The sequence below is a fragment of the Aptenodytes forsteri genome, unplaced genomic scaffold, assembly GCF_000699145.1.
Source record: "Aptenodytes forsteri isolate BGI_AS27 unplaced genomic scaffold, ASM69914v1 Scaffold139, whole genome shotgun sequence".
Taxonomy (NCBI): Eukaryota; Metazoa; Chordata; class Aves; order Sphenisciformes; family Spheniscidae; genus Aptenodytes; species Aptenodytes forsteri.
In genome coordinates this window covers 4853331-4878941 of record NW_008794414.1, presented here as the reverse complement: position 1 = coordinate 4878941, position 25611 = coordinate 4853331, and the positions used below count along the sequence as shown (strand labels likewise).

Here is a 25611-nt window from a genome sequence, read left to right as displayed (position 1 = left end):
CAGCAGATTTAGGCAGAGGAATCATTGCTTCCTGATTTGTCATAAAGCTTTAACATGGACAAATACTTGCAGTTCTTCCCAGAAGCATAATTCTGTATCTATGATGACGTCAGACAGTGAGAAACGACTAAATTTAAATAGCAATCAAAAAGATTGTTTTTGTTGCATCATTTTATCCCTGTGTTCTATTTATATGCATGACATAATTAAATGCTGCTTTAAGTCTCTAAACATATTTGGATCTGATATTTTGCCACTTACCCAAGAAATAGGGTATGTAACATAAATAGGACAGTGAAAGACATACCTGCAATTTAAAAGACAGATTTTGGGGGGAAGTTGGATATTTATGATATCTGAGACTGGAAACATAAGTAGGAAATGTTAAACCAAGAAAGGGCCATTTTTTATTCTAATAGAATAAATGCTTGCATCTTTTTCATGTATTTTATTATTGAACAGGATTTTTAGCTACTATCCAAACAGGCCAACAATGCAGGAGAACAGGAAGAAAATTTCAGCATCCTTGTTTAGAAATAGATGTCTTGAATGATGTATATGTTCTGTACCTGTCTGCTTTCTGACAAGTTTCTGAAAAGTGGTAATGAAGAGAGGAAATAAGAAAAGGAGAGAAATGGAGTCACCATATCCACAAAAGATATAGGTCATCTTTTTTTTATACAGTTATACTTAGAAAGATTAAGTATGGGGATTTTTTTTTTTTTTCTCTAACCTCACCTTAAATCAGGAATTGTTAATATCCATAGCTTACCAGATGTGAATTTGTTCTACCTGGCCATTTTGGAACTTTCATTGGAGGCTGAGGCTAGAAATAAAAACATTGTAATGCTTTATTGTAATGTCTCTTTTATTGCATCAAGTGAGTGTAAAAGTTCCCAAGAATAACATTAATTTTAGTAGATTAGAATGAAGGTGTTCAGTAAGCCTATACACACTTTATTCCATGGGGAATTGTATCATCTAAATAAATTAATTGGAATCAATGAAGCATATACTTTAACTGTAGATTTTCTATTGAAGGAGCACATGGGACTCAAAAGGCTTAAAGAAAGTGTTTTTAATTACAGTGTACTTCAAGAGGAGAGGTGAATAAGCATTTCATTTTTTCTCACTCACTTATTTTACATCTATGCAGATGATCGGTGCTTCATATCATACCCTGTGAAAGAAAAAAGGTTTAGTCTCTTGAACTTCTAAGAGCAGTGGCTAAACAGAATTCTGTGGACCATCGGTGGTCATTGATCTTTTCCCTTTCATCACAATAATAGTCCATGGTACCGGTGATACAGTTGCTACCTGAATTTCAGAAAATAGTTGATGGGTAAATTAGTACAAAGCAATTGACAATTCATGGGTTACCTACAAATGAAGAAGAAAAAAAAAACAAACCAAGAAGTATTAATCACTGAAAATATTTGAAGGAAAAGTGACAATAAAATTGATGGAAAATGTTAAAAAACATAGTTAATTGCAAATGCAGAAACATCCCCTAGAAATTCATAATATGAGGACATTTTTTGTCCTCTTAAACAGTCATATTTCCTGGTAAGGAGACACTGTTTAGTAAGCAATATCTGTTATATGTTTAGCACATTAGAGAACTTTTGCTTTCAATCTTACTATTTTGGGAAACAAAACTTACTACGTCCATCCTATTTTATGACACAACAAATAGAAATTTAACAGCGGCAAATAGATAAACTATTCTCAGGAGCTGACAACTGGGAAAAAAAAAAAAAATTAATAATAAACATTTTCCTTGTTGGAATATCTCTTAGTGATGCTGGGTTTAGAATCAAAAGAATTCCACCTTTACTTATGAAGAATGATTCTGGAAAATGGTGCAGGTCTGGAGAGGCAAAAGGGCCTGAAGCAATAGACAGGCAATGCTGTGGCCAGGAACTTCCAACCAAGGTCCAGACAGACGTCTGGCTTTTTTCTCTAAAACAGGTCTCTACCTGATGGCCCTGGTGGTGTGTAAGTGCTGAATGTCCAGAGGCACTCGATCCAGCTGGCATACTCAGAGTACCCCCGAAATCCAGCAGGATCAAGATACAACAGTATGCAGTTTCTAGCTGCTTTCTTGAAATATGCAGCCAGAAGTCATGCTGCTTCCCATTATTTGTTTAACAATCTACTGCTTATGGTACTTGCTTAATAGAAGCAATAGTCACTCATCACTCCAACCTATTGCTCCCGCAAGCCTGCCCTAATGGTGGAGGTGGGATGGAAGGTGAGATGAGATGGCAGCCTCTCCTTCCCCTCCTGCTGAAGTAGGCTGCTGTTCAAAACCAACCCCAGACAGTGGGAAAGGAGAGTATGCAAAAAGGATTCAGACCTCTGAGACTATGCAAAAAGGCCTTGAAGAAAAGATGCTCTCTGTGAGAGGAGAGACTTCTGGCTAAGTATTGATTATGAGTTTACATCCATCAATAATTTAATAAAGTTCCTGTAGGTCACTGTTCGCTCTTCGCAGGGCCTTGAACTATTCCATCAGGATCTCTCCTTCAGCCACACAGATGGCACCCACAGCTGATTTTTTATGTTGTCTTCCCTGTGGGTGAAGGAGCCTGCCTGTCCCTCTGTAGAGCTCTCTGTGGATATAGACCCTCAGTGTCTAACACTGAAGTTAGTGCTTCATTCAGGACCCAATCCTAATTTTAGGGTATTAACGTCCTTTATGGGTTGTATCCCTCAGTTGTTCATGATGGTGGGACACTTTGCATTAAAAAAAATTGTCTGAGTGGAAGAAAGCTCTGATGTTATTGCAAAATAATTGTTATCCAGTACTCATTAAAGACTGAGCTTTTCCAACGAAACTACAAAATCCATGGAAATACTGAGAGATGTCAGAGACAAGTCTACTATTGACCGGCATCACCCCACTGTCGAAAAATAATTAAGTACAACATGAGTTCAATAAATGTTATGAACTCTACTGCTAGCTCCCTGCCAGAGGGCATGGGCATATGAGCAGTGAAAGGTCCTTCAGGATAGCCTAGGTTCAATCTAAACACCAGGCAAATTAAAACAGGCTTTATTCTTACAAAGCAAAAAAATTAGATTATTGTTAAAAATTTAAATTATGAAGAGAAACATGAAAACAATATTATGTAGAATATACTGAATATCATGGTTTTGATCTAATCATCCCCTAAGGTTTCTTTTCAGCTCCTGAAGGAGGTATTTTAACAGTAGTTTTCCTCTACCTCGCTGTCTTTCAGAATGGGACTGCATTCTGGTTCTCTTTCTCAACCCAGTTGTACTTGGATACCACTGTTTGAAAATTAATATTTAAAGTGGTTCCAGAGTAGTCCCACTTCTCCTTATTTCTTAGTAATTAGTTTAGGAAGACTTTTATTTACTTTAAGATTGTGTAAGAATGCAAGTTATACATCATTACTTTAATCCTTTACATGCCAGCTTTTCCATTCTGTTTAGAAAGTCAATTGAATTTCAAGTAATTTCAAGATATTTAGCATCTCTATTCTCTTCTCGTCTGACTTCTCACCTCCTCTTTCCCTTCCTCCTCAATCTCCATAGAATATCAGCGTCCTTCACAAACCATAACCATTTTTCCCCCGTTAACAACTGAGAAGGGATGATAGGATTAATCTTTCATTTCTCAATATCTGCTTATGAGCAATAGAAGAGTCCTACTGTCTTCAATCTCAAGGTTGCCTTACCTGCAAGCAGTCTGTACTAAAAATTCCTTTGCAGAGTGTATTTTAAGGATGAAAGTCCGTAGTGAGGTCTGATATGCTGCCCCACTGAAAATTAGGGTAGATATAAAATGTGTGCATTTAGAAAATCCTGGACAACTACAGATGGATTATGAAATGTGAACTACTACATTTGGTATGTACTACTGTGTGTGCCATAGACGAATAATGTGGCACTGTAACAAAAACAATGCTGAAGCTGGTTTGCTAAGAATAGTAAGTCAGGACTATTTTAAAACAGATTCTAAGACAGATACGACTGCTTTGAGATCAAACAGTCACAGAATCACAGGATTATTTAGATTAGATGAGTTGTAGGTCATCTGGTAAAAACCCAGCTCAGAGAATGGCCAACATAAATCAAGTTGCTCAAGACTTTCCCCAGTCAAGTTCTGAATATCTTTAAGAATGGAGATTTCATAACATCTCTTGCCAAGAGAAATAATTCAATTCAGTATTTTTTAAGTACTAAAAGACATCAAAGGTGCTTTGATACATGATTTCTTTGCCATAATGCCACAAGATAGACAAGATAGACATAGTGAATAAATCTCTTTCTGTAGATCTAACAAGGTACATACTCTAGATTTCAAGTGCAGAATATTTATTTGCTTTTATAAAAATAGTCAGTTTTTCAGGCTGTTGTGATTGAAAGTTCAAACTCTGAAGGCAGTTGAAAGAGAAAAGCAGTGACCCATAATGTTACCTCTATTTAGCTGTAGTGGAAGATGAATACTCTTTGTGACCAATTTGTTAAAATGCTGCAAGTTTTACCCATTTGACTGTAATTTTTTTCAAAAGTAGTCTTCATGAGCCATTCAGAATCCACTGAAAATCCTTTTAAAATCAAAAAACATTATAGAAAAATTTATGGCTTTCAGAATACTCTGTTAGATGATATGTGGCTAGGAAGTATGAAATAAGCATAAATACATGCTTGATTTCCTAATGACATTCAGCTTATTAGATTGACATGCAGAATTATTTGAAACAAAAGGAAAGTTCAAGTTAGGTGTTTCTGTACCAAATATGTTTCTGATGACATTTTAGAGGCATTTTTTTAAACTTTTTTTTTTGGCTAGTGATTTTTTTTAATATGTGATAAATTTGGTGATTGTCTAGATTGTCTAGAAGTTTTACTTTAAATCAATTTTATATTGTCAAAAGCAAAGTCTTTTTTGTCAGATTTTATTCAAGATAATGACTAACAAAAAAGAAAAATTTCAATCACTCCTATTAATGTTGTGGAGTTAGTAATAAGTGACCAATATGATTGTAAAAATGTCTTGTTTTCATAATTCTGTGTTCTGTTCCTCCTACTTATGATCATTTATTTATATTTATCTTTGAAATACACTTTGATTTAAAGGAAGATTAGAGGATAAGTGTTGCCTGATGTTTCTGATAAGGAAGAAATCATAATATTATCCATATATGTCAAATTTATGGATTAGTTTACAATTTCTTATTACATGATATGAATTGAAATATGAACTGAAGTTGCCCATTTTTTATAGATCAAGAAGAATATTTTTCATTTTCTATTTAGAAATTAAACTTAATTAGACTTATTGCATAATGATCTCAAAAACTGTGAATTCATTAGACAAAAGATTATTTGGTATAACTAATGAGCGATAAAATTACCTTAGGGAGTATTCTTTATTTATTTGAACATTAAATTTTTATACTGCCTGTTATTTTTTTTCCCTGTTAGTAGCTGGCACCGGTAATGTTAGTTCACCAAAGACACTGTGCAGATGCATCAAATACTTCTCATCTGTAGATTTTCATGTTCTGTAGGAGAGCTGTGTGGCCTTCACTTATTTCTGACTAATCCACCAGAAGATAAGACTTCTTCATTGTTTCCCTTCTCTTAGTAAACTTTGCTGCTATGCATTTTGGCAGTTGCTGGAGATACTGATGTCCGGAAGGTTTAATAAGAAAATTTAATAACTAATGTTGCTTAAAAGAGACATCCGTCCTCATTAATAGTTGTAAAGAAATGCTGACTGCACCATACCCAAGTGTCATGTATCACTTGCCATCATGTTTCTGATTACAGTAGTCATTAATCTCTGAAGAATTTTATATATATTATTATTTTTGAATTGGCTCTAATAATTGCTTCATTATGTGCATTTCTGTGAATGTGGAACTTAGTTTCAGATGGTGTTTTGGCTTGTTGTAATAGTACAGTCCTTCCCTTGATGCTGTGAGTTCTTAGAAATTAGCAACTTTCCTTGAACCTTTATCAAATTTTTTCATAATAAAAAAAAGTTACCTAATAATCAGCTGTCCTTTCCTAGATCTTCTTTCTCACAGCAAAATCCTGGTGCTGGTAAGGAAGGAAAAAAACCCATGTCACTACTCCTACTTCTTCAGTCACACTCTCTTCATTCAAAACAATTCATTAACTGAACATGGATTATGAAAACAGTGGATTTATGCAGAAAACTGATTGTTTGTACTTTTGAAAATAAAATTTCACCTCTTGATGACTTTTTCTTCTTTCATGCATTGACTTCTTAAAAAATGAATGAGTTGCTAAAAGGCAATGTAATTCTAGTCTAAATTTATTCAAATATTTTTGGAGATTTTATTTATATTTATTATTCTGGGAGTATATAAGTAGCAATTGTGTTCTCTGAGAGCCCTGAGAAAGCCTTAAGAACACTTCAAGCTTGCAGCAGTCTTTTTCTTTTGATAATCAGATAGGACAGAAAATAATTGTTTCTCAGTATAAATACCAAAAGAGGTTTTCCAAACATTAATAGCTATTTTCATCAGTTTGTAAGTATTGCCATTTAAATGACTAAGAATAGAAAGTAAAAATCTGGCTCTCTGATAGTCATCACCCAGTAGCCATGTATAGCATTATTCCATAGAATTTTGATGTTGGTTTCATCAGAGGATGAAGTATTTAAATATAATATTTTAAGTCTAAACAGGCTTTTGTATACTTAAATATTTATCTGCACTGCTAATTTTATAGATAGTTCAAACTTCAGTCTCACAAAGGTATAAAAATATTTGTAATTCAGGTCTTGTGAAGTTATTACCAAAAAAAGGGATTTCTGAGAGATATGTTTATTTTGCTGTGCAGCACCAGAGACTTAAAAGACAGCTTTAAGTATACACTGAGTATTTGCAGTTTTATTCTGGCTTTGTGAGCACTTTGAAGAGTAAACATCTAATTTTATAGAAATGTAATTTTAATGTTATGCAAACTCAAAACTTATATTGTTAAAATTAATTTCAAACAAGTCTAATCTATTACTCCTCATCTGTATTTTCTATATACTCAGACATTTGGGGTTCTCACACTTTTATGGTTACTTTCTCCTCTGGATGGAGCTCAGTAAGCAGAAATTTAACAGGCTTTCAGGATGTTAGCAGCGCAGGTACATGAGTAGTATGATCTCTCAGAGACAAACAGATAGCCTAAATTGCACTAGTTCTGTCCAAGTTCTGCTTACCGGTCCTTTTCAGAGAAACAGAAAATGCAAATCAAAACAATGTCTGGAACCAGTCATTGAAATCTAATTCAAAACTACTCCTGGGATGAGTTAAGAATGATAATAAATGCTTTCATAAGTGATTCACTCGCACTGGTACCTGAGAAAGATGAGTATGTCAGTTGTTTGCTTGGTGGCACCACCAAAAGTCTGAAAGACACTGCCTAGTGACTTGTAATATGCTGATCTTTTTCTTCATTCAGAATGTTTCAGTAGTCTAACCTGAGGTGACAAAGATGAATGTGACACATTGTTCATAGGAAAGGAGAGGCCATACCCTCCAGCTTGATTATCTGAAATATCTTTTTGTTTGCCCCATTTATATTTAAGAGCCTCAAAAAAGTATTACATTTATACTGTGTACATTTAGAAGAGGAAAAAAATAGACATTAATCAAAAGATAAGTCCTAAACACAGTCAAGCTATTAGGCTTTGAATAGATGATGTTTACATTCTTACCACCTGAGTGTTGAGCTTTCTGTATTGCACTGCTACCTGTTTAAACCCTCAAAAAACCCAGAAATTTTATCCTGGGTTAAAACTGACAGTCTTCCTTGTGCCTGCTTGTAAATTCAGCAGGTGAAAAATGGACAGGCAGGAATTCAAATACGACCATATACCAAAGGTGTTTTTCCCAGTAAAAAACCCAGAATCCTACTGGTTGCAGGTACACAACAGCAAAAGGAGGGGGAATGATGACAGTGTGATATATAGCAATTTTTTTAGTCAGGATGTGTGTGAGACCTGCTCATTATCAAAGAGTTTGCTGAGAGCTGCTCTGTTGAGAGTGTCAGAGAAGGTCTGAAGCTTCTCAGGTTGGCTGTCAGATGCCTGTGATGGTAGCAGGACTGAGTCTCCTCAGTGATAAACCTGGCAGCCAAATGAACCTCCTCAGGTATGTGTTAAATTGCTCTGAAGGTGAGTTATGTGGCAGGTAAACAAGAGAAGTCTCTACAAGAAGAAAGGAGTCTCTTTCAAGCGAGGAAAGCAGATCACTCTAGACAACACAACATCTAGCTACTATACCTATTAACTAGGAAAATGCTTAACTCAATCCCATGTAAAATGCACACATCCCTGGTGCAATTCACAGGATTTACCATATGCTGGCTAGCTACTCTAGTTGATGAATTTTTTTTTTTTTTAATTACCCAGTCAATATCCTGCAAGCCAGGACTAGCATGAGCTATTTTTGTACTGATTCCTTCTAGTAATTTCACACACACACCCCAAATTAATATAGATTGGTATCTAATACTGCAGTTCGCATCCAAATCTATCTTTGTAAAAACAGCTCCATAAGGTCTTTCTTGGAAAAAGTCTTAACGCAGGAATGTTGCAATTTCTAAATGCTAATCACCTCTATTAAAATGAACAAATTCAAATTGTAATGAATTTTAAATACATGTAATTGTTCAACTTGAATAATTTAAGGGAAGCAAAAAACCCCCCAAGTTTTAATGTTGACATTTTGACAAAGGCACACAGTTGCCCAATTAATGTTCAAATTGACTTTGTCTTTAGAAGAATTTATTTCAATGAACAGATACTTAGAAGTCTTAAATAAGTAAAATGAGTGCTTTGAAATAAATTGTAGCTATTAACATGTAATATTGGATGAAAAACTGAATGAATGAGACAAAATTTTGCTCTGGGATAGTAGACTATAACAAGTAGAAGATTGTGAGAAACCTGGAAAAGCAAAGTACAGATCTTTACCTGTTCAGAAAGCTGTCCTGTATCCACATGTAGCCATCACTTTTCAAATCTGTGAAGGCAGTGAAGGCATGAAGCAGTCAATATAGTCCTGATTTCTAGCAAGATCTGGTAGATCTCATTGGGCAAGTGCTAAGATTTCTCATGGGATGGTGTTGGATGTAAACTGTAATGCAGGTTTTTCAAACAGTGCTGTTAATGTTGGATAGATGTCTGCAGAGGTCCAGGCAAGTTTTGTTACCCTAAACAACTGTCTTCGCTCTGATTATGATATTGTATGCTAAGAAAGCAAATATACTGTTTTCAGTCTTTGATATGTTTTCAGTTATCTGGGGTGTAAGGAAAAAATCATCTTCCATAACTAAGAATTCTTTTCTTCTTTCTCTGGTACTGTTTACTTTAAGACCCATAAATATTTACTTCATTTTTGTGTGATCATTTGAAAAACAGAACAGGACAAAACCAAATGGAAAATCTATACTCAGCCTTGGTCTGGTAACAAGATGACAAACATGAGTTCTTACCCAGAAGGAAATTAAACTATATGAGAGACAATAAATGTGTAATCTTATAATCTCCCATAATAATTTTATAATCTCCAATAATAAATGCAATGCTTAGAGATTGAATAATCTATTAGTAGGTAGGTGGTTCAAAAATATGAAGGTGATCTTTGTCAGTGATAGCTCTAAAGCACACAGGATAGAAAGGAGGAGATATAACAGAGGAGAACTGAAGGGGGAAACTATTCTGCAAGCAATCATTTTCTGGTTTTATACATTCATAATTTTTCTTATTTCAAGGAATGACAGAATGACTGAGGTCATAAGGAACCTCTGGAGGTCATCTTGCCCAACCCCCCTGTTCAAGCAAGGCCACCTAGAGTAGGTTGCCCAGGACATTGTCCATCCACAATTCAAATAAAAAAATAGTTCATTTCTAAATTTTGAAGTTCAGAAATAAAAGCCAAAGGGAATATTTGCCAAAGCTGTTCCTTTGCTATTAATAATTTCATGGCATAATTTTCTAGAAAATACTGACTATTACTGATGTTTATTTGTCACAAAACATAATGAAGCAAATGAGGTTTCATATTATTTTAAATATAATCTGAAACATATGTAAAATAACCTCTCATTGCCATCTGTTTTCTGATTCTTTGAGATTACTTTTCATATGCAGACTGCCTTGTTTTAGTGGACTTTGTCTGTGAAGGAGATAGAAAATAATTCACATGAAATAAAAAAAAAAAAAAATTATGGAAATACTACCAGGCTTTTCACAAACATGAAAAATAGGATAGGACATATTTTGACTATATTTACAGTAGAGCAAAATTTTTCTAGCATTCATTCAAAATTGTATATGATTAGTTCTTCCGTTGACTTTGAAAAAAAATTCTTATTCAGCATAAAAATCCTAAGCCTTTTAAATACAGGACTGTTTTTGCCAATGATTGCATTGCGATCACATTTTTTGTTCCATTTTAGTGTGGTTTTATTGTTTTTCTGCTAACAATTGACTGTAATGAATTTTGAGACTATCATACAGAGAAAACGATATTAATACCAGGGTAGAGAGCGTATCTGAGTTCCTCATCCCTCGTCATTTTTCTCCTGTGTTGTCTGACATATTCATTTGTCTTCTGACTCCATGTTTATCCTGTTGCCCTACAGCACTGTTTCACATAATTTGAGTATGAATATGAGACTTCCAAGATAAAAAGCTGTCAGTGTATCTGTTCTGATCTTTGAATCTCCTCACTCATGTAATGTCACATACATTTTACATTTCATTTTGGGGAAATTTTCTTGTATTTTTATCTTACTGTTCTTCCTAAAATATAATAAAATTTGTGTAAAAAGTCTGGAGAAGTCTCTCTGAAAGTCAAGGCTATTTAAGTCATTTTAGCAATATGTTGGACTGATATGAAATATGGCAATTTATGACAATTTATCTTGCTTGATTAGGATGTCCGTGTGATGTAAGTACATACTAAATTGGGAGATTATGGATTTTTGACTGAAGAAAGTGTCCCATTTCATTTATCATTTAGATACAGATTTTTTAAACTGTACATGATTTAACTCATAACCCATAATAACTTATTGAATCTTTGTTACTGAACCAGCAGCCAGTAAGTTAACTAATTTGTGTCACCATTTGATTTTGAAGAATGAGCTGCTCCAGGTAAGTTAGAAACCAGGACTGCAAAAATTATCTTTTAAGTGGAATGTGATCACAAATAAAATCTGTTTTCCCCACCACCGCCACCTTTGTTGATAATGGTCAGCAGTTTATAGGGACTCAAAAATACTTTTCTAAGATTAAAAAACTAACCTGGTTTTTAAATTTATAAAGGGGCATGCTATGCACTGTCTATTTTGGGATTCACATTTATTTCCATTCATCATGTGTCTGTGGTTGTAGACGTTTCTTTGCAGATAGAATCTCATGAAATTCCATATTTTAGGCCAAGTCCACATGTACAGCATTAAGATATGTTCCAAAACCCACAAATCAAATTTCATATTCATCCACTGTTTAAATACATACATACACATGAACTATTAATTTGGAAATTTAAGATCCCCTTCCAAATAAATAATTTTCTTGAAGTTGTTCATAGTCAAAGCTTTTTTAGAAGTCAAAATGTTTACCAGTAATATACATGTCTCAAGAATGTGGCCTCTATTTTATCTCATAAGTGAAACATTTTCAACAGTTTCTTAGCTTCATTATGTAAAAATTACAGTATTTCATCTAACTTCACATGTTCAGTGTGTTTAGATAAACTGAGACCGCTTTAGGAACACATAAGTAAAATAGTTATCAAGTATTTGTTCATTTTTGCCCTGTTTTCCACAATCTAGCCCACATGTGAATATGCACGTGCGCGCAAACAACTTTGTAAGTGTTCCTAATTATAATCATACAGCCTTTGCTTACTAGTTCTTCTGTACATTTAATAGTAGGTATTTAATCTGAAGGAGAAATGCTTTTTTGTTAATAAAACCTTGGTACAGCAGGTTGTCTGAAAAATCAATCTAATCCTCATGATCTACAGAGGCAAGGGAGAAATATCTAAGAGAGCAATTGCCTTAAATTTCATGGCTGCTTTAGCATTAAGGCAATCAAATGTGAAATATCAATACATCTGCACAGCATGAGTGACTGTATCTTGTTATTCTGATGAATAGTAGAAGCAGAAATGAGGAATGTGAAAAAGAAAAGCACTAACTGAAAACAGATTACATACAGTGTGCTACAGTGATATTTAATATCATCAGGCAAGATGATATCTTACCGTGTGTCCGATTTTAATGAAACAAATCAAGAGAGAACCAAATCAATTCAGTTTAATTACTTTAAAAGCATAGAAGTCTCAATTCCTAGAAATTAGAGATCATTCATTCTCTTTCAGTTACAGAGAGGAAAATGTGCCCAACTTCTGTACATAGTAGTACAATTTTTTATACTAATTTTACTCTTCTGTGTAGCCCCTCTCAGTCACTGAGCTCTACAGATTCCTACCAAGTCAGAGGGATAGGGATCCATACTTATCCTGCATTGGATAACATGCAAAATAACAGAAATGAGGGAAATCTGAATAAACATTGAATTGAAATAAACTTCTCTTACTCTTACTGTACCTGTTGGGTTTTTTTTTTTCTGACTATTTCTTCATTCAGGAATGAATGAGATTTCAGAAAACATGGCTTTTTAGTTATTGCATTATATAGTGTTATTTAGTTATATAATGTTGAGCACTCTGCTTGATTCTTGCATATTGTGGTACAGCTCTGTTTTCTTTTTGAGTTTTATAAACTTGTTTAATCATCAAACCAGCAGATACTTAAATATATGTTATTCATTGGACCCGAGACAATATTACAGTACTAGTTTTTGCTATTGGCAAAATAACTAAATGTTGAGGTTTCACTGTAAGTATTAGAGGGGATAACATGCAAAATAACAGAAATCTGGGAAATCTGAATAAACATTGAATTGAAATAATTTAAAACTTCTCTTACTGTACCTGTTGGGTTTTTTTTTTTCTGACTATTTCTTCATTCAGGAATGAATGAGATTTCAGAAAACATGGCTTTTTAGTTATTGCATTATATAGTGTTATTTAGTTATATAATGTTGAGCACTCTGCTTGATTCTTGCATATTGTGGTACAGCTCTGTTTTCTTTTTGAGTTTTATAAACTTGTTTAATCATCAAACCAGCAGATACTTAAATATATGTTATTCATTGGACCCGAGACAATATTACAGTACTAGTTTTTGCTATTGGCAAAATAACTAAATGTTGAGGTTTCACTGTAAGTATTAGAGGAATGGACCTTCTCCCTGTCTATGTTTATAAACCATAAAATATCTAATAAACTGTGCTGGAGACTAATAGCATAGATTCTATACATGGGGATTTGAAAAAGCCATTAATTTCCAGTGTGTTACAATACAATCCAACCCAACAGAAAAACAGAAAGGAAAAAAAAAAAAAAAAAAAAAAAAAAACACCCCCCATTTATTTTAATGTATATTCCATGAAGAACTGTTGATGAAAATCCTCTTCCCAACAGTAATGAAATAAACTTGTGTAAATCACTTTTTTAAAAGTACGAGACATACAAAATCTCAAAGGATAAAAGACGCAGTACAAACATTCATTTTAGGTACATTTATACCATTGGTAAACTTACTAATTTGATGACTATTCATCTGATTGTAGTTATTTTTCCTAAACTGGTTTCCTTACATGTTCATTACTGACATTTGAGACAGAGAATGCCCCATGCCTACTTAATGTAGAAATCAGTTTCACAAAGAGATTTAAAAACAGATCTATTCCATTAGCAGCACTGTATGAAATATGGGTTGATCTATTTTCCATAGCAGTAGTGTACCAGTACACACTGAAAATTGTATTTTATTACTAATGGCATGGTTATAAATCAAAAGTTGCATGATGTGTCTACTCCCTGTTCAGATGTTCTCCAGAAGTTGGTATAGTGGTGACTCATACTCTGTTACTCTTTAAGGATTTGATATTAAATTACTCAAACTTAATAGATGGATAGGTAGGGAATTAGATCCTAAAATGGGTTTGAATAAGTTCTAGTTCATACATCTATGTCGGAAGATCTGCAAGTAGTGGTAAGAATCAACAGCATTCTGGTTACTTCTTAGCTGTAGATGAAGTCTGTTCAAAATAGTGTCTGAAAACAGCCTGTTAATTTGCTATTCCTAAGCAAGGAGGTTCAAAACTCCTACACAGGGATTTTCAGAGGGGAAAAAAAAAAGCTTGTTATTATTTGGAAATAAAATTTGTAAGATCATATTGTTTAATGCATAATTGTGAACTTGTATGTGGAGACTGTATCTACATTGCAGTGTAACAACAGTTACTTGATTTTGTATTCCTGCCTAGTGGTTCCTTACACTTCACTTGCATTAAATTTCTCTGACGTGACCCGTCAGCAAATATGTAGAATTACTTCAGGGAGCTTTTAATGAGATGATAGACCTTAAACATCCACTGAGTATGTGGTTTAACTTTTTTGTTGTTGCTAGTACAATAAATATTTGTTCTGATGTTTTTGGATCCTTTATACAAGTACGTGATTGTAAGTGAACTGCTAATACACCATATTGTGTCAGTGGTTCAAGGTTTGTAGCTACGTAAAATTTGACAGACATCAGCTTACTTTCATGAAATATTTGCAATTCATTTGAAGAAAGTGTCTGAGGAATTTGTCAACACTATTGATTTTTCTGTCAGATAGTCTACATGGGCTGGACAGAAGAACGGGAACAAGACTCCCTTCAGGATCGAATGTACACACCAAAGTTTCTAGCACTGAGGGGATCTTCCCTATATAAATTCATAGCACCTCCAGTAAGTATGTTTGTCATTCTTAGTGGGAATAAATGTTATTAAAATAATTTCATGTAATATTTACAAGGCTTTCACAATGAGATATCACTCATTGACCTAACAGGATTTCAACTTACAACACTGAAAATTCCCAGGGTATGTGGTATAGCTGTTTGTCACGATTGGGCATCTAACAAGAATTTTTCCCCCACTTACCTGAGCACTTAGAAAAATAAAAGAGAAATCCACTTGTGCTGAAAGGGGGCTTTTCATTTTCCTTTGGCAAGCAGAACAAGCCTGAAGCAAGATGGTTAGATTTAAACTGAACTATCATTCTAGTCAAACTGCTGAGATTTGGGGAAATAGCAAAGCTTTTTGCATGCTGTGGAAATGGCAATATCTCTGTATTTAGATTTCATCCTGAATGTAACTTTTACGCTGCTTGGGAGCACCAAAAGGAAGGTAGGGAAGCAAATGAAATTGTTTAGGTTAAATATATTAATTGGAATCTGACTGGCAACACTAGGCAAAATTTTAGCTGTTGTCTCATACTCAGCAATTTACTTTCACAGTTTTATGGTACATCTAAACTGCGGTAAACAGAGATATAGTCTAGCTAACTTTTAGGCCAGTAGCTAAGGAGCCAGTAGCAGTCCCATACTGGCAGCAGGGAGAGTCATGTGCATTTATTTGTTCTGTTTATTGGGTGACCTTTCTGACTGCTGCTAAACCCTGTGTTGCCAGATCCAGGCTGTAGCTCCTTCCTGCCTGAATCATAGAATCATAGAATCATAGAATAGTTTGGGTTGGAGGGGACCTTTAAAGGTCATCTAGTCCAACCCCCTGCAATGAGCAGGGACATCTTCAACTAGATGAGGTTGCTCAGAGCCCCGTCCAACCTGACCTTGAATGTTTCCAGGGATGGGGCATCTATCCCCTCTCTGGGCAACCTGTTCCTGAGGTAGTTCAAAGCTAACTTGCAAGTCTTTACATCATTCATCAGTCACTATTCATGTTTGTTTAGCAAAGTGTTTAAGAACATGTGAAAGACATGAAGAATGGATGTAAGTATGAACTGAAAACTTTGTGTGTTCAGTGTTGGTACACTAGTTCACTGGCATAGGAGTTTGGCTCTCCCATGGCTAGTAAGGGGAATTTGGCTTTGGTTGGTGGATATTTTTCAGGATCAGATTAAAATGTCAGATTATGCTGCCGAGCACCTTAATTCAAAAGCAGCTCTCCTGGCTTTGGCAGACCTACCTGAGCATTTGCTGCCCATCAAATAAAGCCACCTCCATTCTAGACACTAGATAGAAGCAGAAACAATGCTGAGAGCTCCCGTTCAATACCAAAGAGGAAGATTGTTCTTTTGTAAGCACTATGGAAGGAACTACAAGCCTCTTTACTGAGGATTAATCTTAAGTTTCCAGGAGTAATATGCTGCTGGTGGGTAAATGGGTAGCGGGTGATAATTAACGAGTGAGGGAGGAACATGTTTATAATAGGGCTGTGAACCACGGTGATGTGAGTTAGGACAATTTTGGCAAGCTGCTGCTGTATGAGACAAGCCACTGATCCTTGAAATCTTTATAGGTCTTGTTTCAGCTAAGCTGCAAGCACAACATGATTTTGTTTTGCCAGATTCCGGTTCTTGTTCCAAAATAGAAAGACAGTTCAAACATAGAGAAAAATATTTTCTCTCCATGGAGTAGAAGGGAAGCAGAATGCTTTTAGAAGGACAAACAGAGGAAGAGTTCCTACAGACCTACCTTAAAAAACCCGTAATGTATGTAATAATTGCACACTTATATGCCCAGCAAAATTATCTTCTTATTGAAGACCACAGTAGGCCTTTTAAAAGGACTTCTAAAATCCTATTTTCTATATGCAAACTTTTATTCATACAGTTATGTTTGCTATGCTGCAGGTATGTGTGTTCATCTCTTCCAGGGATTATGAAAGATTAAGAACAAACTTTCAATGCCACAGTTTCAGAACTTCTATTTATGAGATGCGTAAAGTGTAGTTATAAGAAGAAAAACAGTTTTATTTATATTTGCAGTGTAAACTCCTTGGATTAAGTTGTTTTCTGAACAGAGATGTGCTGCCAATTTTTTAAGCAGAAAATAAAATGAAAGTATTTCCCTGGTCTCTGCCAAAGTCTAACACATTAGGGAAACGTGTTTAAACAGTGTATATCAGCAGCCTCCCCTTGCCTCATTTTTATCTGTTTGATCAATAGTACTTCTACTTTCCATGCTCAGATAAATGAGCAATTCTAACCTATCTTATTTGCGTTTTGAAAGCTTTAAACAAAATTACTTTTTTTTTCTTTTTCTGTTATTTCCTGGTACATTTTCTCCTTTAGAATTATTAAGTGTGTCAAGTCTGGTGGGTTTCACTTTCTTACAGTTTATAGTTGGAAATCTCGGAGAGAATGGACTGAGAAAGAGCTGCTAATACCTTTTCTCTTGCTAATCAAGCCTTTAAATTAAAATATTAAAAGTGAACAGGGCAAGCAATTTCTATCGGTGTCTTAATTCTATAGTTGCTTTTGCTTTGCACATATCTTTATATAGAAGGATTTTTGTTTTGACCTGAAAAGAAGTCCTTTTATAAGTACAGACAAAAGCAGAAAACTAGAGGAGAAGGGGGAGCTCTGATATTTTTCCCCAAAGTATGGACCCTACAGTAAGCTTTTAAACATAGCTCCGAATGGCTTTGTGCTTCAGCAGCAATAGTAACTACTTTTCCTGATGGGGCAATATGACTTCAGCTTGTGTGGCTGGTGTTTTGGGCTCAGTGGAGCTGTAGCAAGACTCCTCTCCCCATTTCTCTCTTCATGGTGAGAAAGTTAATTTTTCTGTCCACAGTAGAAAGAGCAGCTTCCCCCCCCCCTTCTTTCTTTCCCTGACAAAAGCATTTTACATGTTGTTCATCACATCTCTGAATAGCTGCTTAAAACTCAGACATAGAGAGTGTATATTTCCAATATGTCTTTACTTCCTCATTCTATATCAAACAATTTGTTGACTCTCAGTATTTAGTCATTCCCTTCCTTAGAAATCTGGTTTAATACCCATACTTCAATAAGGTAGTTAAAACTGAGTTTGAGGATGACTGTAAATAAATAAAATTCTAATAGAAAAGGAACTATGACACTGTATTTTTGAACTTTTCATTCCTGACTGTTTTCCTCAAAGGAGTTTCAGTTACGATAGTGTTTATACCTGAGAATTAGATAGGGATAGAATTTTCTCATACAATACCAAAATAATTTTGATCAAGAAAGTTTTATACCGAGGCATCCAAACCCATAGATGCTTCTCAGCCATGTTGTGTCTATTAACGATTGTTTTCTCTTTAGGTAAAAGATAAATTGGTATCATATAATATTTTCTTTGTATGCTGTGTATACTATTTTATGATACATTTTTCAAAGAACTTTATATTCTTGATTCTTGAAAACCACATCAACTTCTGTCTTCAACAACCTCTTCATCTCGCCTAAAAATTGTAATGATACAACCGTCTTCCTTTGGAGCTGGGTCACTGTTCAAAACTTCTTACCGTTAAGATTTTTTTTTTTTCCATATATAGCCTCAATTTTCATTCTATTTTGTGTTCTTCTGTCTTTTGAGATTGTGAATAATTCTCCTCTTTCCTTCTTACAGTTTCCTTGGAAAGTTATTTATAGATTGCTTGACTCTTCCCTTACTGAATATATTAATCTATCCCTTTCTGTCCTGTTTAAGTCTTAATCCTTACTCTTGCATGATTTTATTGAACTCTTTTATCTATGCAATTCTTTGTGTACAATAGTTGCTTTAAATTAATACTGCTAAAAGCAATTGTCAAATCCTAAGACAAAGAGGAGAAATAGACTATTCTTCAAATCTTAGTTTGTTAGAATTTAGTAGATTAATCTTGGTAAGAAAAAAAAGAAAATGTATATTTGCCTCTGTTGTTTCTTGTTAGTTTTTCCCCCTGGATTTCAAGGCATGTGGGGTAAGTGTCTGGGACGTTGCAAGGTTGGAGAATTTGATTTTATGGATTTGCAAACAATGTAGGTGACTGGGAGCAAATTGTGGCATACAGTTACATGGAGGGAAGCGGTGAGAAACATGCCTCTGTGCATCTTCACAGAAGGCTCTGTGAGAGGAATTCAAGGGCTGCATCCTCTCAACCCCCACCAGTTCCCAGGGGAAGCCTCATCATTCAGCATAGAGCAGCCCGCATGCAAAGGCACTGAGTTTTAAGCACAAGGAGACAGGCAGGACGTCTCCTAAACACTGCCTGTATGTGGAACAGTCTGGTCCCTGGTAGCTATTGCTCTGAGGCAGTGCTTGGTCTTTCTGTATACATTATACTGGTTGTAAATGGTTTAGGGATAGATTTTTATATTTTTAATAAACTTAATTCTTGAAATAAACAAAAATAACTTGCTTTCTTTTCCTGTTTTTTTTTTTTGTTTCCAAGGTCACAACCTGGGATTGGACACGAGCTGAGAAAACATTTTCAGTTTATGAGATAATGTGCAAAATTCTCAAGGTATGATGAGAAAGTATAAAATAAATTACCACTTTGTCAGACCGGTTGACAAGCCGGAGCATAACACTACAACTGGAAACTGCATGTGACCACCTTGCAGAAAGAGGTTGATTTTTTTCCCCTTGAAGTCAATATCAGAATTCCTGGTGTCAATAGACACAGAGGCAAACTAGAAGGCATGACAAAATTGGAAATAAACTGATTTTGACTAGGAAACTATTTTATTTCTCCACAATGCTGTATGGGTTTTATAGCTTTACTTTAATGTCACATTCAACCTGTATAACATTTCTTTTGCTAACTGAGAAATAGCAATCAATTTGGTTGCTTTCAAATATGTTGATGCAACTAATAATGGCTGCAATGTAAGATTTCACTGAGAGCAGAGTCCTTAAAATATGCAATACCATTCTGAAAACCTTTGTCTTATTTTTTCCAATTTCTTCAGTTTGTCTTAACTGTAATAAATGGGAAGAGATAATGAAATATGTTTAGAAAGTTAAAGCTATGAGTAGCAAATTGAATAGGGCCATTATTGTAGATTGTATTTAATTTTTATTTCTGAATTAATTCAGAATTAATATATATGGTCTTCTCTCTGTTTTAAAAACAGTGAAAAACAGTTTTCCAGATGCTCAGCTTCTTCAGTTTGTCTTAACTGTAATAAATGGGAAGAGATAATGAAATATGTTTAGAAAGTTAAAGCTATGAGTAGCAAATTGAATAGGGCCATTATTGTAGATTGTATTTAATTTTTATTTCTGAATTAATTCAGAATTAATATATATGGTCTTCTCTCTGTTTTAAAAACAGTGAAAAACAGTTTTCCAGATGCTCAGCATTTCTCAATCTAAAACAGGAGGAGACGAAAAGGAGATGAAAGAGATGAAAAAAAAATTGTCTCTTTCCATTCATCTGAAATGCTTTCCTGTGTGTGTTGGTTCGGGTTTTTTTGGGTCAAAATTATGTAAAAGGTAATTTGGTCTTTTCTGTAGTTTCATCTAGGCAGAGATAGACTATTATCAAAAAGAAGTATGAAAAATCATATTTTAAAAAAGTGTTTCCCATTGGGAAGACCTTATACTGACATACATGGTACAATTCCTAGTTTTTGTAGGTCACATAGGTGCACTATACTTTCCTTAGGGAGGTAGATTACAGGTGGAACAGCTCAATAAAATTCAGGAACTTTTTACATCAGAGACTTCAAAAATAAGAAACCAAATTTATAGTCTGAAAAAACCTCTCTGCTAGCAGTCTGGAACAGAAAAGTGAAAGGAGTTCTTTTACTGCTATGTTGGCTGTGAGGTCTGGAATCCTCATCAGGGGGTAGAACATCCAAAATGCAACACATCCCATCGCCGTGGTATGTCTTTTAACTACCAAGTGTGTGCAAACATTGACTCTTTAATAGTGGTCATGTAGGGAGAGAATTAACAGGAAAATTTAGTCACTCTGTGAAGACATTACACTGAGGGCATAATATGAACAGTGGTCTTAGAGCACAGTCAGGCTTTGACAGAGATGAAAAATCTCACTTGTGACATGCACTTTTTTTTTTTCTTTTCTGTTAACCTCTGATTACTTCAGGCCTTGAGCCTGGAAAACAGTAAGCACCAAGGTAGCTCTTTGAGAAGTAAGCCTGTTGGAGCCAGGATGACTCTTCTTTGTGACTTATCCAAAGATTTTATTATACCGTTTGAATAGAAATGTACAGAATCTATGCCATATAGTTTTCTGTAATTTAAAGGTCCTTCTTTTCATTTCTTCTACAATTTTCCTTTGTTGATACTCTTCTCATTCACTCATTTTTAGCCATTTTTCTTTTTTCTCCTTCTCCTTTATCCCCTGTTCTTGCATACCAATGCAGGGACTTTTTTTCTCTTTTCAGCCATGTAGCAGAAGTTAGTTACAGCCAAGGACTCAGTCCACAAAGCAGTGAAACCTAAACCAATGCCTTCCTGGCACTGTTGTGTGGAAGCACAGAAAAGAGTACAAATATGCTGTTTTTTCTTATCATCCAGATCTCCAAACTGTCTGGGAAGAGGTGTAGATCCTCCATTTTCAGCCTGTATTAACAGAGGATGTCCCAGCAGAGAAGCAATTCCAGTTTAAGTGATACAGGAATATCATTTATGTGTTTCTTTATCATGTTATTCATATTAAGTTATTCCTTTATTGTCAGTAAACATGGTCAAACTTATAAAGTATTGAAATGTTTCAGATGGATTCTTTAGCTGACTAAAACCTGTAAATAATAGAAAATGGAAGTAGAAAAATCATTGCAATGAAATTACAGCTTCTGACATTGGAGTATTAATCTTCACCATATTTAAGTTTTCTACAGCAGGTACTATAAGACTTAACTATGGTTTCACTCAATATAAAACCAAGAAAAACAGCTTCCCATTACTACTATTACATTGAACCTCTGCAGAGACTGAAGGTTTTTTTCAGCTTTTATGCCATCATAAATGTCTCCATTTTAGCAGTGCATGTTTCTAGACACATTTGTAGAAGCCCCATGGATATTACTGAAGCAGAGACAACTTAAAAAAAGTTACTCTGGTGCTTTGTGATCATCTTCAAACTTCTTCCCTTCTATAGTACCTCACATGCTACTTTCATTATAAATTTGTTGTCCTTGGAGGATGAGTCAAATGGCAAAAGGGCAGGCTAACAGGGTTTGAAGCGATTATATTTTCAGAGATTGACAGATATAACATGATAGCTCAGGAAACATAATGAAAAAATGAAGAAAAGAAACCTGGGCTCTTCTACCGCAGAGTGTTCCCTCTCCTGCACTTCCTGTTCTTCCATGGCAGAGACTGAGTTCATGTCATTCTTTTCAGGAAAATTGAGAAGATAGAATTATTCTGTGTTTCCACTTCAGAAGAGACAATCACATGTCATTGGGCAGAGATAAATCCAGGAAGATAGTAATGCCTGTTTGCTGGACAATATCATCACTCAGTGTCTCTTAAGTGGGTTTAGTTCCATATTCTCGGCTAAATTCAAATTGTTCAGTCTACACTTCACTAGGAGTAAATATTATAGAACATTCCCAGATGGTGGAACACCATCATCTATATTCTTAATTTATTTTAGAATGATCACTACCATGGATTTTGGGCCAAATGGACCATCTAGCACTCTCCCGAACAATTCCTGGCGTAGCTTGAGAGTTATCATGGGCAAAGGATCATTTGTAATGAGCCATTGAATGTGAGCACCCTGTTTTAGGGAGATAAAGAGTTTCATAGTATGGATGTGGTCTGGTCCTTTCCAGCTGGCTATAATGTCAACAAACAGTCCCATATATGCCTAATTTGTTAGTATAGATGCATCTTCTGTGGCTAATATTCATTTCAAGTAAAAGGACTTGCAAGTGGTCTGTGCTAACTTTTATACGAATTTACCCAGGAGTAAGAAGTAGTGCTTTAGAATTAGTGTTTCCAAAGCATATTTCCTTCTATATCAATCAGGCTGTTGGGCATCCTGAGAAGGAGCAGAAGATTTATCATCTGCATGCAGTGTGTTGGTCAGGACTGCCGCAACACCTCTGTAGAGCCAGGAAGAACGTGGGTCTTGGGTCATGTCTTCTTTGTCAAAGTGAATTACTAAATGTTATCACAACACTTACTAATCAAAATGTATCTGCATTACATGGCTTGTTTAGATTGGAATGAGATGTTTCAAAAACTTTTTCCATATTTAGACATAATCATTAGAAACTAGGATGCAACTTTCACCCAAGCATGCTGGTATTTTCTCCTGCTGTATACTGGCAACTTCAATAACTGTCCCTCATGCCACAAGGACAGGATTTACTAAATCTCTCTGAAAGCATTTTTTATCCTTCTTCTACTCCTTTATTCTGACTAAAATTCTGATGAACTTCACAAGATCAGTTTTGATTAGAGAGACTTACTACCTTAAGTTTGTCTTTTAAAATAGAATTGTAATTTTCCTCAGTTAGAGAGATTTCTCTAAGTTTATCTTCATGACAGAAGTGCTACAGTGGAGAATATGAACTGCCAGATCCTACTGAATACGCATTAATATTTCAGTGTTTCAGTATGAGAGAATACTACCACTTCTGGTGACAGTAAAAATATTAAAACACTAAATAAATATTAATGTCTACACCCAGCAGAGGACTTCACTGATTTAATTGTCAGGAAGGGAATATAGTCCAAACTTGTTAAATAAAACTCAGAACTCATCTGCCACCATGGCCAATGTTTTCTTCATAGTTGTCTCCATGTGTGGAGTGTGCTTCCTCCTTTAGCATCCATTGCAAAGGCTCCAACTCTTCTCATGAATGATATAGGAAACTGGGATGCCATTTTCAATTTTTACGGTTCTCTCAGCCTCAAGCACTTAAAGGGCAGGATCTTCTGCACCTTAATCAGAGATGTCAGAGATTATTATGTGATTTATAACTAGCGGATTCATATTTATAATAGTCCTCTAGTAAATCACTATTTTGTTGTCACTGTATTCTTTTTTTTTCTCCCCCCCCCCATCAGATTACAAGGAAAAGAAAAAGGAGAAGACTTGCCTTAAGCAAGGCAATAAGTCACTATTCTTAATGTGATTAGGACCTTCTAAATAATCAGGAAGAAAATTAAAATTTGAAGCATAAAAGCAGATTTTAAAAAGCTCTCTTTTGACTGTGTGAAAAACAGTTTTATTGACATAAATTCAGCAAAGAACACTGATCCCCTAATTCAATATTTAAAATTTTAGATAGTAAAAAAGTATGAAAAACCCCCAAACCCTGACAATCACATTCATACACCACCAAAACAATAGTGGATTATAAAAAAAGGTTCTGTAGGAAGTTTTCAAAATACCATGTAAAAATACATATCTTGTAAGTATAAAGCTCTTCATTGTCAAGATTTTTGGGTTGAAATAATTTTTGACATGCAAAGTAGGTAAAACAGGCTGAGTACAAAAATCACATTTTAAATACATTGGATTAGATTATTCATTGTGAAAAAATAGCAAACAGCAATGGGCTATGTTTGATGTAAAAGGAACATCTATGGAGATGCAAATAGCTTAAGACCTGGGGTGGTAAATACATAAATTGATAAGCATACAAAGTAATTTGTTAAAAATTCAATAGGTCTGTTGATTATGGGGTGGAAATACTTTAACAGAGAGAAAATACAAGGCACTGAAGAACTCTTTAACCCTCAAAAGAAACAGGTAAAAAGAAAGAGTGAGTAGAAATCAGTCAGGCAAGTTCAAGTTGGGAAGAAGCTAGAAACTGTAAAAGTTCTGATGATTAATCAGTGGAAGGTACTGGTAAGAGAAGTTGATAGCTTTTAAACCACTTCCTTTTTTTACCACCAGTTTTATTCAAACTGATGCTAGTGGGACAGTGACACTAGCATGTGGATGAAAATCTGTGATCCATGTTAAGCAATTTGTCAGGCAAGATAATCTAATAATACCACTTCTGACATTAAAATGTATCTATGAATCATTTTCAACAGAATTGACGGTAGAATTTGCTATGAATAAATATTTCTAGTTTATTCTGGAAGAAACTTGTTTCACCCTATCCTCTATTTTGTGGGGTAAAGCCCTGTTAACAGCCAACTAATTCCAATGTTAGGATTGGTCAAATCTTCAATATTCCAGAAAAGCAGGTACTTATATCACTAGCTTCAGAAATGGGCAGATGGCCTTGTCCTGTTCGGTACTTCAAAGCTGGTTGAACTGTATATGTCTTTTTGGTACCTCTTATATTTTTGATATGCAGTCTGAACGTTTGTGTTTTGAGTGTGTGTGCATGTGTGTGCATGTGTAAGTGTGTATATTTTAACAAGATTTAAGTGTCTTTGATAAATTGGTAAACAACTTAAATATTTAAGCAATTTTTCCATATGGAGGGTAGAAAAAAGTTCGTTAATTTTTTCTGGTAAATTATGAACAATAATATAAAAGATTCCACTTCTCTGTAAGCAAGTTTGCCTTGTTTGCTTGAGTTACTAATGTTCTTCCCCCAGGGCTCAGTTCTGGGGCTGGTCTTGTTCAATATCTTTATCAATGATCTGGATGAGGGGATTGAGTGCACCCTCAGTAAGTTTGCAGACGACACCAAGTTGGGCGGGAGTGTTGATCTGCTCGAGGGTAGGAAGGCTCTGCAGAGGGACCTGGACAGGCTGGATCGATGGGCC

At 35.0% G+C, this 25611-nt stretch overlaps 1 protein-coding gene across 1 annotated transcript in view; it reads left to right on the top strand.

The window, feature by feature from the left end:
• The window catches only part of SNTG1 (syntrophin gamma 1), a 190891-nt gene that overhangs the window by 126860 nt on the left and 38420 nt on the right, over nucleotides 1–25611 (top strand). Inside the window, exons 12-13 of the mRNA XM_019474602.1 lie at nucleotides 14768–14884; nucleotides 19343–19414. Coding sequence (XP_019330147.1) covers nucleotides 14768–14884; nucleotides 19343–19414 — 189 coding nt within the window. The remainder of the gene's footprint in view (nucleotides 1–14767; nucleotides 14885–19342; nucleotides 19415–25611) is intronic.